Here is a 15,894-nt window from a genome sequence, read left to right as displayed (position 1 = left end):
ACAGTGCTAAAACAAGCCGGGCTCCCAAGGAAGACATCATTTTCCATTCTGAAGCATGCTATAAATTCCATTACCACTTAATAAATATTAATAGAGAATTTATAAACGGAGCTCATATAGATCTGTCTGACCAGGAAGAATGTCACCAACAGGCACTTGTGCAGCAGGGCACAGGGAGGGGAAGAAATGAAACTGCCAATAATGTGCAACACACTGAAACTGAGAGACGGGTACAGAAACGCAGGGTCTGGCACTGCAAATGTGTGAGCAGAGGAAGGAATGCTTGTTTCAAGTCTCGCTGGCCAGTTTCTATGAGGAAGCTGATGGGATGGGCTCATTGAAGGGGTTTTTCTTCTGCTCGGGTATCTCTGCTTCTCCTGGGTATCTAAGATCAGCTGCATGTAGCACATGCTTCCTTCCCTAAAATGTAAAAGCACTTCACTGCCTTCAGCACTCTGTCCAAGGGGACACAGTATCCCATCACTTGCCTTTGCAGCGTGACTTGTTCAGGGTTCACCAGGGAGGAAAAGAGGAAACTTTGAGGAAGCCACAGGCAACTGCACCTAGGGAAGCCATGGTTGCAGCTGCTAAACCTGCCATACCCATGACTGGTTCTTGTTTTCTTGCCAGGCAATTGACCCTGCCTTCAGCATCAGCACCAAGCAGTCAAACGCAAAGAAAAGGCAAGACAGTGTCTGGGTGACAACCTGCTCTCTTGCAGCACTGTAGGACCTCCTGAACCTTCTACCTTGTCCCTCATGGCACCAACCCTAACCACACAACTCACCCATCAGGCTCTGCCGCTCCTCCTTCTTTTTCGCCTTCTGCTTGGCTTCTAGCTGGATGATGGAAAGTGGAGGGGGAACGATGGGGCTGGGCATCGCGCTGGCGGCAAACCTTGCTAGAAGGCCCAAGCCGCTCTCATCGAGGGCAGGCGATGAAAGCCTGTCAGTGCCATCCATCCCATAGTCCTCTGCTTCCTCCTCTTCCTCTTCGTCCTCCTCTTCCTCTTCCTCTGAGCTAGAATCTAGCACGCAGAAAAGAGGGAGCCCATTACAAACCTCATGGAGTTGTGCATCGGCCACACTTCCACCCCAAACCGATAAACTCTCCTGCTGCTCAGTGCTCATGTAAGCAGCACTGAGCCACCCATGAGCTGAGCCAGATGATGTTGGCCATGGACACACACGTCTTTGCAGCCATATAGCCACTATCACCCTGCCTACCACCACCCCTGAAGGACACAGCAATACAGGGTATGGCAAAGAGGACCCATTCAAGGCGAGGGAGGGAAGAGCAGGGTGTTGGCAGAGATTTGAAAAGGACGCCATGCACCCTTTCCCTGCAGCTTTCAGGAGGAATTAAAAGCTTAATTCCTTTGAAAATCCCAACCTCAGAGCTGTGGGATTCCCCTCCCGCCCACCACCTCTCCCTCCATAATGAAATCCATTAGCGTAATCAGAATCAGAGATCAGCATGGGAGGGGAATACCAGAGATCAGCCTGTGCCATGGTGGGAGGCAAGGAGGACACAGAGAGGAGAAGGGGCAGGAGGCAAAAATGCAAAGGGAGGGAGGGAAATAATAATTTGAAAGCAATGGATTTGGAATGCATAAGGGGGGAAAGCGTAGGTAGTGTTGGAGACAAGGAGGAGTGTTTAAACGCTCTGCCTCAAAACTCTCCGTGCCCTTCGTTTCCCTCTCTACAGCTCAGCCTAGGAAAGCCCAGCTCAGCACAGGCAGGAAGAGCTGCCCACAGCCCAAAATCTAATTTTGGCAAAGAAATCAGCCTTACTGCCTGCCTCAGCTGACACCCACAGAGAGCAGTGGGCTGGGATTTTCCTTTACGGTGTGCACACAGCAGGTATTTTGGGGGTAGATGCTCTGAGAGTGGCACCTTTCCCTTCCTACAGCACTTCCCAAGAGTCTGCCATCAGCTCAAAGGCAATTAATTTTAACAGCATCTCATCCAGTTAGTGCTGGTGAGCGAGAGTCACTACACAAATGCACAAACACCACACGCATACATATACACACACATATAGGAGCACATATATATACATATTTAACTGCAAAAAGTGGGTCTGGAAAAGATATTTCATTTCTCTTGAAATTGAGGGCTTAAGTAGGATCATCAAGGTTGCTGGAGAATTTCCACCGCTAGCAGGAGCCCTGCTCTCCCTGCCTGAGCCCACTCACCAGCTCCCCACCAGCCGCTATCCCTGCGTCTGAAAGCCAGCCAAATGAGAAACCAGATCCCTTCAAAATGAGCTGGAATGAACATGAAAATCCTTTTCTTTTCACGTATGCCCTCCGGGATAGATAAAAACGTCCTCAACACTTGGTTGTTCAAAAAAAATACAATAACATAAGTGTTATTTTTCCACTTTGGATTATTTTTCCATGACATCAGAATAACAAGAATATCAAAAACCAGTGTTCTCATCCTTGCATTTTATCAACTGAAGTAATGGCCAGCTATTTTTTTATTATTATTATTTTCAACAAGGAGAGCTTTTCTCCATAGCATACATCAGATAGTCACAGAATATTAATTTTTCACTGCATAAAAATCCCTTCGCCCTTTCAGTTGCTCAGATTTGTTCCTTGTGATATAAAAATGCTACTAAACCTACAGTCCTGCAATAAATACCAAGAAATCTACAGCCCTGCTCACTCCTTACACAAAAACCACATGCAAAAAAAAAAAAAAAAAAAAAAAATCCGCAGCAAATTAGGATCAGATTCCTTCCCCTACCAGAAAAGGGGGCACAACTGCTGTTTTTCTACCACATTTTGCCAAAAGAAAAACAAATCCAGATGAACTCTGCTATTCTGAGACGCAGAAACCACCTGCCTGAAAAGAAGCAAAACCGTGCCTGAGTTCAACACACCATGGGGTATTGAGACCCTCTCCACGCATCCCACTTGGCTCCAAAATTCAGTAATTCTCAGCAAAACCAGAAAAAAAGAGAAAAAAAAAATCAACCTGTACAGCCCCTCATGCCAGACCTAGAGAGCTGGCTGAGCAGAGAGCTGCTCACTGAGCAGCTGGGGAGGAAAACAGGCCAAAAGAGGGGAAAGTTTGCAGGAAAATCCCTCCACAACCTGTCCCACGCGAATCCCCTACAGCACCCTTGGCTTAGCCGCGCCGACTGCCCAGGGGCTGTGCCAAGCACGGGCAGCACCACTCCTTTGGCACTTAGAGACCCTGCACGTGCGAGGGCACACAGGTATCCAGCAGCTACGGTATTTCAAATGCACCAAGGTAAAACAGATTTAAAAGCCAGGATGAAAGTGGCTATTACTCACACTATAGAAAACGTACGATACAATAATGTACCTGGCAGTTATTCTAACCTCTTTCAACTATACAGTGTCACACTATGGAAAGACAACTGAAGATAAGTCTCTTGTCAGCATTTTTACCAAAACACTGATCTTTTTATCTGCATGAGATTCAATTTTCAGCCTGAAAATAAACACATTTTAATACATTCACAGCACAGATCTATCCTCCTCCACCTCTCATGGCGAGGGCAGATCTTGCTACCTCCGCTTTACATGCACAGCACAATCCCGGCTCCTCATTTTCCAAGGGACAAAAACTAACAAATGAAACAAAAAGAACACATTTGGGACTCTGCGCCAAACCCACACGCTTCTAAACTAAGACCCCAAATTTATGGTCATGGTGGCAAATAAGCTGCTGGTGCTCTATGGCCATCTGCACAGCTTCTTGGGGAGACTGCATTTAATCTGAAGCAGGAGTTTTACTCCTACTGTACCCAAATTATGCGTGGGCTTAAAACGAAGTATGCACAGATGCCTTAACACAATTGAAGCCTCAATTTTTTCTCCTGAAAAGGTGATTTTTAGTTAACAATGGGGAAAAAGATATTTAAAAAAATCATTTTTTCCTTCAACGGTAGTTCTGTTAACACTAAGCAAGGGTGAAGGAAAAAATATTCAAACTTAAAAATATCTTTTCTATTTGACATTTTTAAGAGCATGTATATGTGTGTATATACCCACACACGCAACCACACATGTACATACAACTCTACTGCCAAAACAAACAATAAATTCATATTTAAATGCTACTGATGCCAGATAGAACAGCCAAAAGAAGATTTTTTTTCTAAAATCTGTACCTGCATTAAATTAAAAACCAAACCCAATTAAAAACACTGAACTTTCTCATTGCTTTTAACAGCTAAGCTGCCGTGGTATTTCACTGTAGGAGAGCAGTAAATGAAGATTTGTTAATGATGAACAGAAATTTGTTAAGCAATTAGGTTTTTAAAGACTGATGTAACAAGATGGATTGAGGGGGATGTGGAGAGGAAAGGCTTGGGAAGGGGGGAGTAAAAACACACACTTAAAAGAGTCATTTCACATTGTAAAAAAAATAGCATGATTTTCTCATAACACCAAGCAGGCCTACAGCATACAAAGCAGGCTAAGTACAGGCAGACTTTAGACAGCTACTGGGTCATTGACATCTGATTTGTGTGATCTGTCCAAATTCTGGAAGTTACTTATTTTTGAATGTCCAATTTAAGATTGTACCTTTTTTTTTTTGGTGAAACAAGCCAATTCTCATCATTGGAAGATTTCCCCCCACCCCCATATGTGCTGTGCTGCTGACTCCAGAAGTACTTTAAAATTAAAAATATTACAACTATCACATGGGAATGACTGTTTAGGGAACAGGTTAACCCTTACTGTTTTGTTTTTTTCATTGAGATAAAATCATCCTCCAAGTCAGGGAACGGAGAGCGGGGAAGAAGGTAGTAATTTCTTAGTACTAATTTCTTGGTAATTTTTCAAGGAAAACAGAGTATTGAGGAGGAGGAAGTACTGGCCTTCAGCCTCAGAAAGCTCATGGTATTACCTATCTGATGGTTTTCAAAGGTCCCCTGTGGCTTTGGCCCACATTAGCAGTTTCCTCTCCAAGGTCACTGGATGAAAACCCGCAAGTTTTGCTCGTTATCAGAATGGCAACGTGGTGCTTGGTGTGCAAGAAAGCAAGTGTCCCTATCTCTTCTATCTCAAACCAGATGATAACAGGTCTTCCTGCAGCTACTCCTACCTCTGACATAGATACAGGCAGGGCCATGACCAGCCAATTACCCTGATAGTAGGACAGTCTGCATCATGGGCCAGAAACCTTTAAGGACAGTGGCAGAGCCTTTGCAGGCAGCGCCGTGACTTCTCATCTCGGACCCATCTGCAAATCCTTCCCTTCGCTGGGATAAGGGGTTCTCCGAAAGAAGGTCTGTAAATGGTAAAGCATTTCTGGAGTCCTCGAACACATACACACAAGCCAATCTTCCATGCAAGATTCTTCATGGACAGAGGAAAGTCAAAAATGGACAGCAATCATCTTCAAAATTAAAATAACCAAGAGAATGCAAAGAGCTACGTGTCATTATTCATGGAGGTAACATCGAAACATCTGAGGCTGACAGATGACATAAAGAAAAGTTATTTTGCCTACCTACATAACAATGGTCAAGGTTCAGGTTCATGGCTAGTGACCCTCGCTGAGAAGTGTCTGCCCTACAACCAGCCAACCACTTTGCTTCTTTAGTGCAGCGTGAGAGCAAATGCAAGAGACCGACACAGACATTCAAAGCATCATGGATAGGGGCAGGGGTGAAAGGGTTGGTCAAGCAGCTGCAAGGAGAAAGCGAGCACTTCTAGAAAAGCTGAGGTTATTAATCGGTTTAGTATCAGGGAAAGCCATTAGAAACCCTATTACCCAAATATCCCTTCAAGTAATGCTTCTGAGAAAGAACAACCAAAAAAAAATCATTTGCAGAAAAAAACAAAACTGTAATCAATAATCCCTCCCCGCCTCCCCCTCCATGCCCACCTCCCACCCCAGGAGGTTTTGCATCTTTGGTTTCCCCACCATTAAATGACACCCCAGAGGGATTTACAATGCCTTTCCCCATTTGTTCCAGATTGCCCAACCTCCTCCCATATCCCCTCCCCACCCCAGACTTCATCCCATAAAACTGGGATTTTAGTTGTTGGGTTTTTTTAAAGCAGACAGGTTACTTGAAAAATAGACAAAGCCAATTAGGGACAAGTTACCTATCTGCTTACCTGGAGCAAAACCAAAAAGCAAACCCAAAAAACCCTCAAGAACTTGGCACCTAGAAGGGATTGATATCCTCAAAATTTCCAACAGCAGCAAAATAAACAAAGAAAAGATGCAGGAAGGAACAGGGAAGGGAAGAATGGAAGTTAACACAGACTCTTCATGGAAATGTGGCAATCTCACACTTACATAAAATCCACGATCCCCAGAACTTTTTGAATTCTCTAAAGAATTTTTTTTTTTTGAAACATGTATTTCTGTCTTTTGGGTTTTCTTTGAAATGCATTGGTGGGTCCAGCCCAGAGCCACATCAAACCAAATCAGCATTCTGTATCTTTCTGCTATGTTTTTTTTTTTTAGCTTAAATTATCTTTCTTTGGAGGTTGGGTTTGGATGGAATAAAAAACAAACAGGTGCATGGAGAGATTAACATCAAAAAAATAAGAAAAACAAAACAAAAGCAAAACTATCCAGCCCCATTTTCAATTAGCAGCCGTCTGAGCAGTGTGAAATACTAAAAAGCTTTTGCTGCACTACATCCAGATCTGCCATGTAAGGTAGATGATAACAACTGGGGATGCTCTCGCTTAGCATTCAGCCCAGATGAGCTACTTTCTTTTGGGAGCCAAGGGCTCATTAAAATGACCTTTCTCCATAATTATTATTTAATAAGTGCGCTCTAAAACAGAAACCCCTTGTGTCTCTGGAGGAAAAGTCTCAAGTAATCTCTTTTCCCACTGAAGTACTAATGACAGGCTGACAAAAAAAAAAAAAGCTGCAAGAAAAAAATTGGGGTGAGGGTGAGGAAGGGAAACTGCAGAGTCAAATTTAATGCAGTAATTGCCACATCCTTGAACACCATGGGTTACATCTGGGCATCTGAAAAAATATTACCACACAAAAAGAGACACAAAAACTCACTGTATACAATTTAAAAAGTGAAAAAGAAAAATTTCTGGCAGTTAAATAATGGGGACCTTACACCCAGCACCCTCCTGCAGCAGCAACGAGGAGCAAGTGCCTCCACGTTTATCTGCCTGCCTCAAGAGAGTCTATCAACAGAGGAAACAAGCTGAAAAAAAACCTCAACAAAACAACACTGGGTGAACAAAATAAAAATGAAATCAAAGGGGTTGGGAGGGAAAAGCCTAGGCTTTATCTGGACAAAGGCAGAGGGATATTTGAATAATAGAGAGTACCCCAGACTAGGTTAATTCCAGTTCTACTCATGGGGAGTGGGAGCAGGAGGGGGATGCAGAGCAGGATGAAGTGAAGCGGCAACCTAATCGCCTGATAAGAGACACAGCAAGAGAGACAAGGTACACAGGTTTAGTTAAAAATGAACTCGATATGTTTAATAAAGCTTGGTATACCAAATCGCAGTACAAACATCAAGTCACACGGCCACACAACAGTATCCCGGTATTAAAAAAAAAGGAAAAAGTAAAAGATAAAAGAAAAAAAAAGGAAAGCAATTAAAAAAGACCAAAAAAAACCTCCTTCCAAACCTCTACAAGGCCCATGCCAAAATAAAATAATAAGAAATAAAATAATAGTAAAAGTAGTAATAATAATATAATGGTGGTGGTGGCAGCAAGGAAGAAAGTGAGGGAAAAACTGAAGGGAGAAAGGGAACAGGAAAGCAGGGAGAGGTGGACACTAAAACCCAGTTGATATAAGAGCTCTAAAAGAGCCAGCCAGTAATAATATCACAATGATACAGGTACAAAAAGGATAAAAAATAAATGTCGGGCTGATAAAGCAGGCTACGCTGCCAAGAACAAAGATGGCCACCCTGGCTCCGACCATCAAAATGGCTGACCCCAGCCGGCCAGGCCCCTTGCTTGCTCTAGCCCCCCCGCCCCGCCCGCTCCCACACAGACATGGCGGAGGGGTGCATTTGGGGTTGCGTTTGCTATAAGCTAGTAACCTTGATCGAACGAGTCCTCCGAGGAGTCGCTGAAGGAAGATCCTGCCTCGGCCTCCCGCAGCAGCAGGCAGAAGGGCTGCTTTCGGCCCGCCGCTGCCTTCGGCTTCAGCGGCCGCCCGGCCGCCGCGCTGCGGGGGGCCACCTTGGGGCCACCGGCCGCCCGGCTGCCCTTCCTGGCCGCCGTGCTGTAGAGACCAGGCGGCCGCGGCTTGGGGGCAGACGGGGGCTGCGCCGGCCACTCGTCCCTCAGGGATCCCTCCTCCTCCTCCTCCGAGTCCGTATCTGTGGTCAAAGCGGGTGGGAAGAGCGTTACATCAAAGAATGGAGGTTTGGGGTTTTTTGAGTGGGTTTTTCTGGGAGGCGCTTTGGTGACTTTCTTTGTGAAAAGGCTGTAAACCAGGAGGGTAAAATAGCTGCAGGAGGGGCCATGTGCTGCCATGTCCCCCACCGCCAGATCCTTCTATCACCACAAGTCTCAGGCTCAAGAAGTGGGAGCCAAATAAACACAGAAATAGGTATTTCCTTCTTTCGGTCAGAAATAGACACTCTCCTCCTAGGCCACAAGACTCCTGTCCTTCCTTAAGACAAGATCCAAGGAGTGGTTTTAGCTCAGGAGCAGAAAACTGAGGCAGACGTTTCCACTATGAAGATGTCCACCAAAGGCACAGCAATGCCAACACCTGGACCATCAACCTGAATTAGTCTTAACCACGGTTATGTTCAACACTCTGACCTAAATCTCCTTTTCTACACAAACCAGCTCTCCCAGAGGGTTTCTGACACGGGAAGCAGGAGCGAGCCCAACTGCCAAAGCAGGCAACGTGTCTAACTCCAAATGTCTAACTCCAACCGTGCCACCCACCCCAGACACTCTGCAGTGTGCAATACAAAGAACACTGAAATGAAGCAGGGACCAAGCCGCTCCTAGGTCTATGAACTGCAGCTTTACAAAGCCACCAAGCCCCATGGGCGGTGAGATGTTATCCAGCAGTCCCCTCCGGCATCTGATGAGTGGAACGAGAAGTATATGGTACCCCTGGACACAATAAAAGCGGGTATGAATTGTCACCTCCTGGCTCACGAACGCATCGTCAGCTCCACAACATTACGGACATTGTGGCGGGGACCATTCCAGCCTGTGAGCAGCAGCAGATGTTCTGCAGTGTCAGCCCAGGTCGGGCATCGCTCCCCACCTCCATTGCATTGGTTGTGGAGATGAAGGAACAAGGGATAGCAAGTTTAGAAGGTTCAGAGCCCAAATACGCAAATGATTTTGGGCATCTGACTTCTGTTAAAATCTGTGGGAACAGGATGCTCAGCTCGCCCTTTGGATCTATGCCCAAGGTTTTCAGGACTCCAGCTAGAAAACCAAGAGGTTAGGAGGCAGAAGGACTTGGCGTCAGTCCTGCTTCTCCTCCTCCACAAGAGCAGCCCACCAGTAATGAGAGGTGCTGCCATATGCTCGACCTGCCTCCCCAAATCCATCACGCCTGAGTGACCAAATGACAGACTAAAGCCCCTTTCTTGAACCTGCACACAGCTGAAAAACCACGCGCCAAAGCCGAGCCGTTTCAGAGTAGGTTCCTCACTGACAACAATCCACCTGTGCTGAGATTCGTGTGACAAAGGGGCACATTTCTATACCAGGAGACTCGCTGGAGAGGAGAGGCGTGAAACAGCAGCTCCCTTAAGTCTAGGAGGGAGGTTTTGTTCACGAAACCAGGGTACCAAGTGCCAAGGCACTGCAGAAGTTCCCTCTGCCACGAGCCAAGGCTTTTTGCTCCAGCAAGAGCCTGTGCCTCCTCTCCCCATTAGCTCCAGAGCTCCCAGTCTAGGAGCCATGCGTCTGTCCTTGGGAGTGAAGCCCATTTAAGAGCAGAACTGTTGGGTGATGTGTATAGTACAACCAGCCAAAGGCTTTGTTCAAGACCAGTGGACACAATGTCTCCTATTTTGCCATGTAAGTGGCTAATTTCATGCCAAGCATTTGTTCAGTTGGAGAATCACTAGCTCATCATCTTCCTCATTAGTGAAATTTCTAAACCAGTGTTGCACCAAGAGAAACATTTGTTATGCATACAAGCACCCCATTATGGTTTTAACATGGGACTTAAATACCTGCAACCAAAGGAAAAGATGCGTATGCAAGTGAGCAAAGACAATTACACAACTGGGCCTCAGACCATGAATTCCAAGCCCCTCATATGCTCTCTGCCCCGTTGTCTGTCCGAACCCTTAACGACTCTTCTACCTCTGGTTCTACTGCCTTCCCAACGCTATCTGCAATTCAGCTTTTTCCTTCTGTAACAGGAGTCCTCAGGTCTGCTCAGTTGCAGGAACCTTTGCCTCAGGTACACTTTGGGTTCAGAAATGGCAATTAGTACAGAGGATGCTGGGGTGGAGATGAACACTGATGAGACAGATGGGAAGGCTAAGAACAGTCGACCTGGAATCAAGCCAAAACACTGAAGGGCAGGAGGATGCCTACAAGTATCGGTGCCCCTAGCAGCCTTTGCCTTCTCCAACTGACTCCATGGCACTCTACCCAACTCACCAAGGACCTCAAAAGTCAACCATTAACCACCTCCTGGAGCAGAGGCTGAGTCCTCATCTGACAGGTAGATGGAGAGTGTCTACTCCTACCAAAAGCAAGGAGGTGAGTCAACTTCTTTTTTAAAGCATTTTTCCCCACTGATGATCTGTACAATACAGGCCAGGAAGAGACGCGCTTATGTCAGCCACCTCTTGGATGGCAGGTTGGGCGGACAACTCATGCTCACCCCAAAGATGCAGCAGCATTGATTAGCCAGGGAGGAATTCACCTTTCACTCATGAGCAAAACCAGATCCATCTCCAAGACCCCTTCCATGAGGCCAGAAACCCCCACAAGCCCCCACAACAGATTACACTGTAAGAAGAGGTAAATGCGGGATTACTTACTATAGGAGTAGCTGCTAACTTCAGATATTGCTGGTGAATGGGAAACCTTGAGCTGATTTTTGACTTTTAACCCCATCTCCATCTTCTTCATTTTGGCAGCCGCTTTATTTTTACCTTCCTTGGTGGTTTTCAGTGACAAGCCCAGGTTCTTGGCCAGGCTCTTCTTTTCCTCCTTGCTTGGCAGAGCCTCGTGGGGTGGGAGGTACCTGCTGCCACCTCCACTAGTTTTCAGCTTTCCCCCAGAGCTGTCGGCAAACTTGAAGGGGGATTTGAGCTTGTCTTGTTTGGTGAGTGACAGGGCCTTGTCAAGCTTGCTGGCCAGTTGCTCCTGATCTGATGGCACCTTCTTCTTCTTGAGCTTCAACTGCTGGGGTAAAAGGAAGAGACACAGGTGAATACAGAGCAGATATCATGGCAGGCCTGAGGGATTTTACTAGCCCTCGTAACCGTCTCTCATGCATGCTAGTTAATAAGGCCTCAAAATTATGGTCTTAAGCCCCAGTTGCCATAACCCACCATGATGCTAGGGAAGAAGGAGAGGAAGATGTCAGCAAACGGCCCAGCTTTACCCTTATCGAGTGCTACAAAATCACAAGATTAACTTAGAAAAATTGAATTTTCTTCCAAAAGAAGTATGTTCGTAGAACAACATGTTTTTTTCCCAACACCTTATGGCTTTTAGGATATGTTCGGGTTGGTTTTACAAGCTTTTCTCTAAACCACGAGGATTAAAAATCGTCTTTACCCAAAACCCCAGCCAAATAAATACAGATTTCCACATAATCAACCAGCTCCAGAGGCTTGGATGCCAAAAAGACCCAAATACCTCTCAGCACTACTACGTTACAGCCAGGGCTGTTACATCCTTTTCAGTATTTTCTTGTTTCTTGAAAAAAGTAAATACACTTTACATGTGCTACAGCTAGATAACAGCAGCTGTAACTCAGTACTTCGCCTGGATGCATTTTGGATTTCGTCAGCAGCTTAAAGCTCCAGTAAATATCTCATTGCCTCAACAGGGGCAGAAGAAAGCCCTGCATTTAAAATAGCGAGGTTGCGCTCCTTTTCCTCCGTCGCTTCGGAAGTCCGTTCCCCTCCGCTATCTCGACAGGCGAAGGGGTAAGACAAGCACTGCTCTGGATTCAGAGCTAGTGCAACACTGCAATGCTCTGGCTGGCTCGAAGGCGCTTGCCTCTCTGCTGCCTACCAAAGAGGTCCAACCTCCATAAGCCAACGTTAGCTTTTGCAAACACCCCTCTGCTGCACAGACAGTCCTCTCATGAAGAGCTTCTAAACCCACATGAACTGAGAGCAGACTCTCTAAGATCAGGAGTTATCCAGTGCAAGCCAGCCCTAGCAAAGCAGGAAAGAGATCTGCTTTTGGCCTGTGGCTCCATGTTCCCCATGAGGGCACTGACCTCGTTTGAGAAGCTGGGAGCTGCATCATGCTCTTCCCAGCTCTGGTTCCTCCCTTTCATCTTGCCACTGCCGCTCTCCACATCCTCATCCTCCTCTGGGAGGGCCCCTTTGTGCCTCTTCTTCATGCCCTCGCCAGTCTCAGAGTCTTCAGAGAGCAACAAGGACTTGTTCAGTCTGCAAGCCAAGCACAGGATGGGTCAAGGTGGGGGGCTTTCCTCCCTGTGATCCCCACCAAGCTCAAAAGTGAGGTTAAATGCCTCCTAGGACAGCGGGGATCCTCAATGGGAGCCAAGTCCACTGTGAAGTGACAGCAGTTTGGACAAGGTTTTCCACCAAACAGGAGAGCCAAGGAGCCCTTCTTGCACGCTCTTGGCCACCAGTACAGATGAGGGTGCCTGAAATCAGAGACCTGCCAGGTGGTCTCTGAAAGGAAGTAATTGGTGTCTTGGCTACTGAAAAGTGCCCAATTTGGTACAGAGCAGCAGAGGGAAGGACAGACAGCTGAGCTGGCCCTGTAGGTCTTTTCCCACCTCTATTTTCAAGGACTCTGATGAGGTGCAGAGAGAGATTCTTGAGGCCCGGGGAGGTGCCTCACTGCCCAGACACTTGCTCTGGTTGCTTGCGTATGAGCAAGGAGGTGGTAAGGAACTGCCACGCAGGGTGACACACAGGGACAGGGCACTGCAGGGACTGGCTTGCCCAAAGGACAGGAAATCTGCTTTGCAAGCCTGGCTCCTCTGCAAGAGCCATTTGTGATCTACGTCTTCGGTCTCGCTTTGGGATTTGGGGGGAAAGGAGAGTGTAAATAAATAATAATTAAAAAAAAAATAAAGTAGGTGAGACTATAAGCACGTCTTTCACTGCTCCCCAGCTGTCTCCAGGAACTATCTGATGGATGACCAGTCAGCACCTCAATACCTCTACCAAGCCTCCATTACAAGCTCTCGTATGCTGCACCCTTCACATGAAGCCTGCTGGCCCACGTCACACCACCACCACAAAGCCACTGACATGGCGCAGCCTCCTCAGGTTCCAGGTATCTCCCCTCCCCTCTGTCCTCTCTGCTGACCTCCACAGACACCTAAACCAACACCTCAGGCCCTCGACATTGGCTGAGGGTGCATCTCCATCTCCCACGCCACGCTGCTCAAGCATTCCTGTGATGCGGGGACATGCACACGCAACACGCTCATGCACACATACATGCACAACTCCAGCCACCTCTGGATGCCTCCAGCCTGTCCAGCCATCCAAATAAGAAGAGCAAAACTCAGAGCCACCAAGAGGACAGATTTTCAGAAGTACACGGTCAGTGGGAGCTGGGCACCTGAATCTGATTTGTAGTGTTGAAAGGACATTTGCAAAAATAAATAGCACACATGGAGGCAGCTCGGAGGTGCCTTTCCATTGGAGGGACCTGGCCATCTAGGGATGGTTAGATGGCCAATGGTGGTGAGAACCAGGCATCCAAACAAGAGCAGCTGGACTTGCAAAAGAGAAGAAAGCAGGGGAAAGAATGATCCAGGTACCTGAAAGAGAGAGGTCAGGTGAAACCAGCTCCCACTGATTAAGGGAACAGATGAAGACAGCAGAAACACAGCAGAAAGGCCCTATGAAGTAGACAACCTGGAATAGCGCTGTCCTTCCAGTTTTTGACATCAGCATCCCTGCAATTAGCTCTACAGCACCCGCTTGCACCGTCTGCTCTCCTAAAAGCACATGAGGACGCACTACCCGACACCAAGAGCTCACCTGCAGGTCCCTGCCCAGCTGGCTGCTCCGTATCACCTCACTGCCACTCAACTCAGCCTGTCCTACTTGTACCCAACACCAGAGACACGTGCTCTACCAGCGGGGAGGGAGGAGGCTGGCACCATATTCCCACCGCAAGGACACACTCACGTTAAATGCACACGCTTCCACAACACCACTGCTGCCAGAGACTGGCCTGCCACCAGAACGCCACGGCGAGCCCCCGCTGCATCCAAGATGCTCTCCCCAAGTAAGACCCTGGTGCAGCGACCCTGCCATTTTCCCGTCTTCCCCAAATTCCAGCCTTACTTTCCACTCTTGCTGTCACTCTTCCCTCTCTCCTTAATGGGTGACAGAGCGCTTGATCCAAGTTTCCTCTTCCTGGGCCTTCCAGGGCCTCTTCTTGCCAAGCTTCTACTTTTCTCGTCATGCTTTTCCCTTTAAAAAAACCACACGCTTCACTGTTAACCAAGGCAACAAAAAAAAAAGGCAACAAAAAAAAAAGGCAACAAAAAAAAGGCAAAGGAAAAAAAAAGCAAAATCAAATTTTGCGACCAAAAAGCAAAACAAACAGGAAAAAACAAAAGACAAATAAATCCAAAAAAGAAGAAAAAGCGAAAAAAACTAAAAGAAAGCAAGCAAGAACGGGAGCCAACCCAGAACCTTCGCCTGTCACCAAACTGCTAAACTGAGCTGCTGAAGCCAAGGTTGTCTCTAATACGATCTCCCAGCTGCATTCACCAGTGATCAGGGTGTCGTGTCACATAGCCTAGGAGTGTGTTGTGCAAAGCTCTGGCGGGCTGTACCAGGAGGAGAGGAGAAGAGACAGGGAGGGATGGAGGGCTGTTTTCTCTCCTGGACCGAGAGGCAGTGAAAGTGCCCAGCTGGAAAAAAAAAAGACCAAGTGAGCAGCCTGCAACTTACTCGGAGTCCCTGCGGCGCTGCAGTTTCACCAGCTCCCGCTGCTTCTCCTTGTACCGCCGCTGCAGCTCCGCCAGCCTCATTCTGTAGTCCAGCTCCATCGCATCCATGTTCTCAATGGCTGATTTGATGGAATACATCTGCGGTGGGGAGGCAAGAGGGGACAAGAAGGTCAGGACGTGTCCAGGCCCCCACCTAGACTGGGGTGGTGCACACTGGGGTGCCCTTGCAATTGCCAAGATCTGCAGCCTGGCAGGGAAGCCCTCCATGCTTACAAGGGGAGCAGAGCACCCTTGCCCACAAGAAGCACAGCCCCAGAGTGGTACCAAAGCAAAACCAACCAAGCAAAGATGTTCTTTGGCAAATGCATTGGATGGTATCAGCTCTGAGGGAGAGTAGCCCTGGGAAATACACCCATGGAGTCTCTTTTCCCTTATTTAAAAAGACAGATCAAAATACTCCCTGTCGTGGAACACTTACTTGCTGGGTACAAAATAATTTGTCAGTCTCTCCCATGGGGAAGAGTCAGCAAAGAAAAAAAGGAAAAACTTTCCTGCCACTATCTTTATTTATCCCCCCCGCCAAAGCAGTAACATACGAGTTCCTGCTGGCTTTGTATTACAAACACCACTTCTAGAGCTGCCGAGGGTCCTGCTGAGATCAATGGTGTTGATTCACAAACAAGGGAGGAAGCTAAATCGCACTGCACTGACTCCTGCGCAGCTACAAACGCAACGCAAGGGAAGCACCGGCTCGCTTTGCTGAACACAGAAGGGCAGCACGAGCCGGGTGGCAAACTGCAGCTGGAAGAGCAAGCTGCAG

General features: G+C 47.3%; 1 protein-coding gene across 8 annotated transcripts in view; it reads right to left on the bottom strand.

Moving 5' to 3' along the window:
* TNRC18 (trinucleotide repeat containing 18) overlaps positions 1–15,894 on the bottom strand; it is a 58,516-nt gene that overhangs the window by 14,136 nt on the left and 28,486 nt on the right. For 4 of the 8 annotated variants that reach the window (XM_054842708.1, XM_054842709.1, XM_054842713.1 and 1 more), the window contains exons 11-16: positions 15,076–15,212; positions 14,461–14,589; positions 12,399–12,573; positions 10,981–11,347; positions 8,041–8,322; positions 788–1,027 (exon numbers count right to left, since the gene is read on the bottom strand). In XM_054842708.1, coding sequence (XP_054698683.1) covers positions 788–1,027; positions 8,041–8,322; positions 10,981–11,347; positions 12,399–12,573; positions 14,461–14,589; positions 15,076–15,212 — 1,330 coding nt within the window. The remainder of the gene's footprint in view (positions 1–787; positions 1,028–8,040; positions 8,323–10,980; positions 11,348–12,398; positions 12,574–14,460; positions 14,590–15,075; positions 15,213–15,894) is intronic. The other 4 variants (XM_054842711.1, XM_054842712.1, XM_054842714.1 and 1 more) reach the window with 2 other exon arrangements.

Source organism: Grus americana, chromosome 15, assembly GCF_028858705.1.
Source record: "Grus americana isolate bGruAme1 chromosome 15, bGruAme1.mat, whole genome shotgun sequence".
Classification (NCBI taxonomy): Eukaryota; Metazoa; Chordata; class Aves; order Gruiformes; family Gruidae; genus Grus; species Grus americana.
Note: the sequence above shows the minus strand (reverse complement) of the source record. Positions and strands in the feature narration are given on the sequence as shown.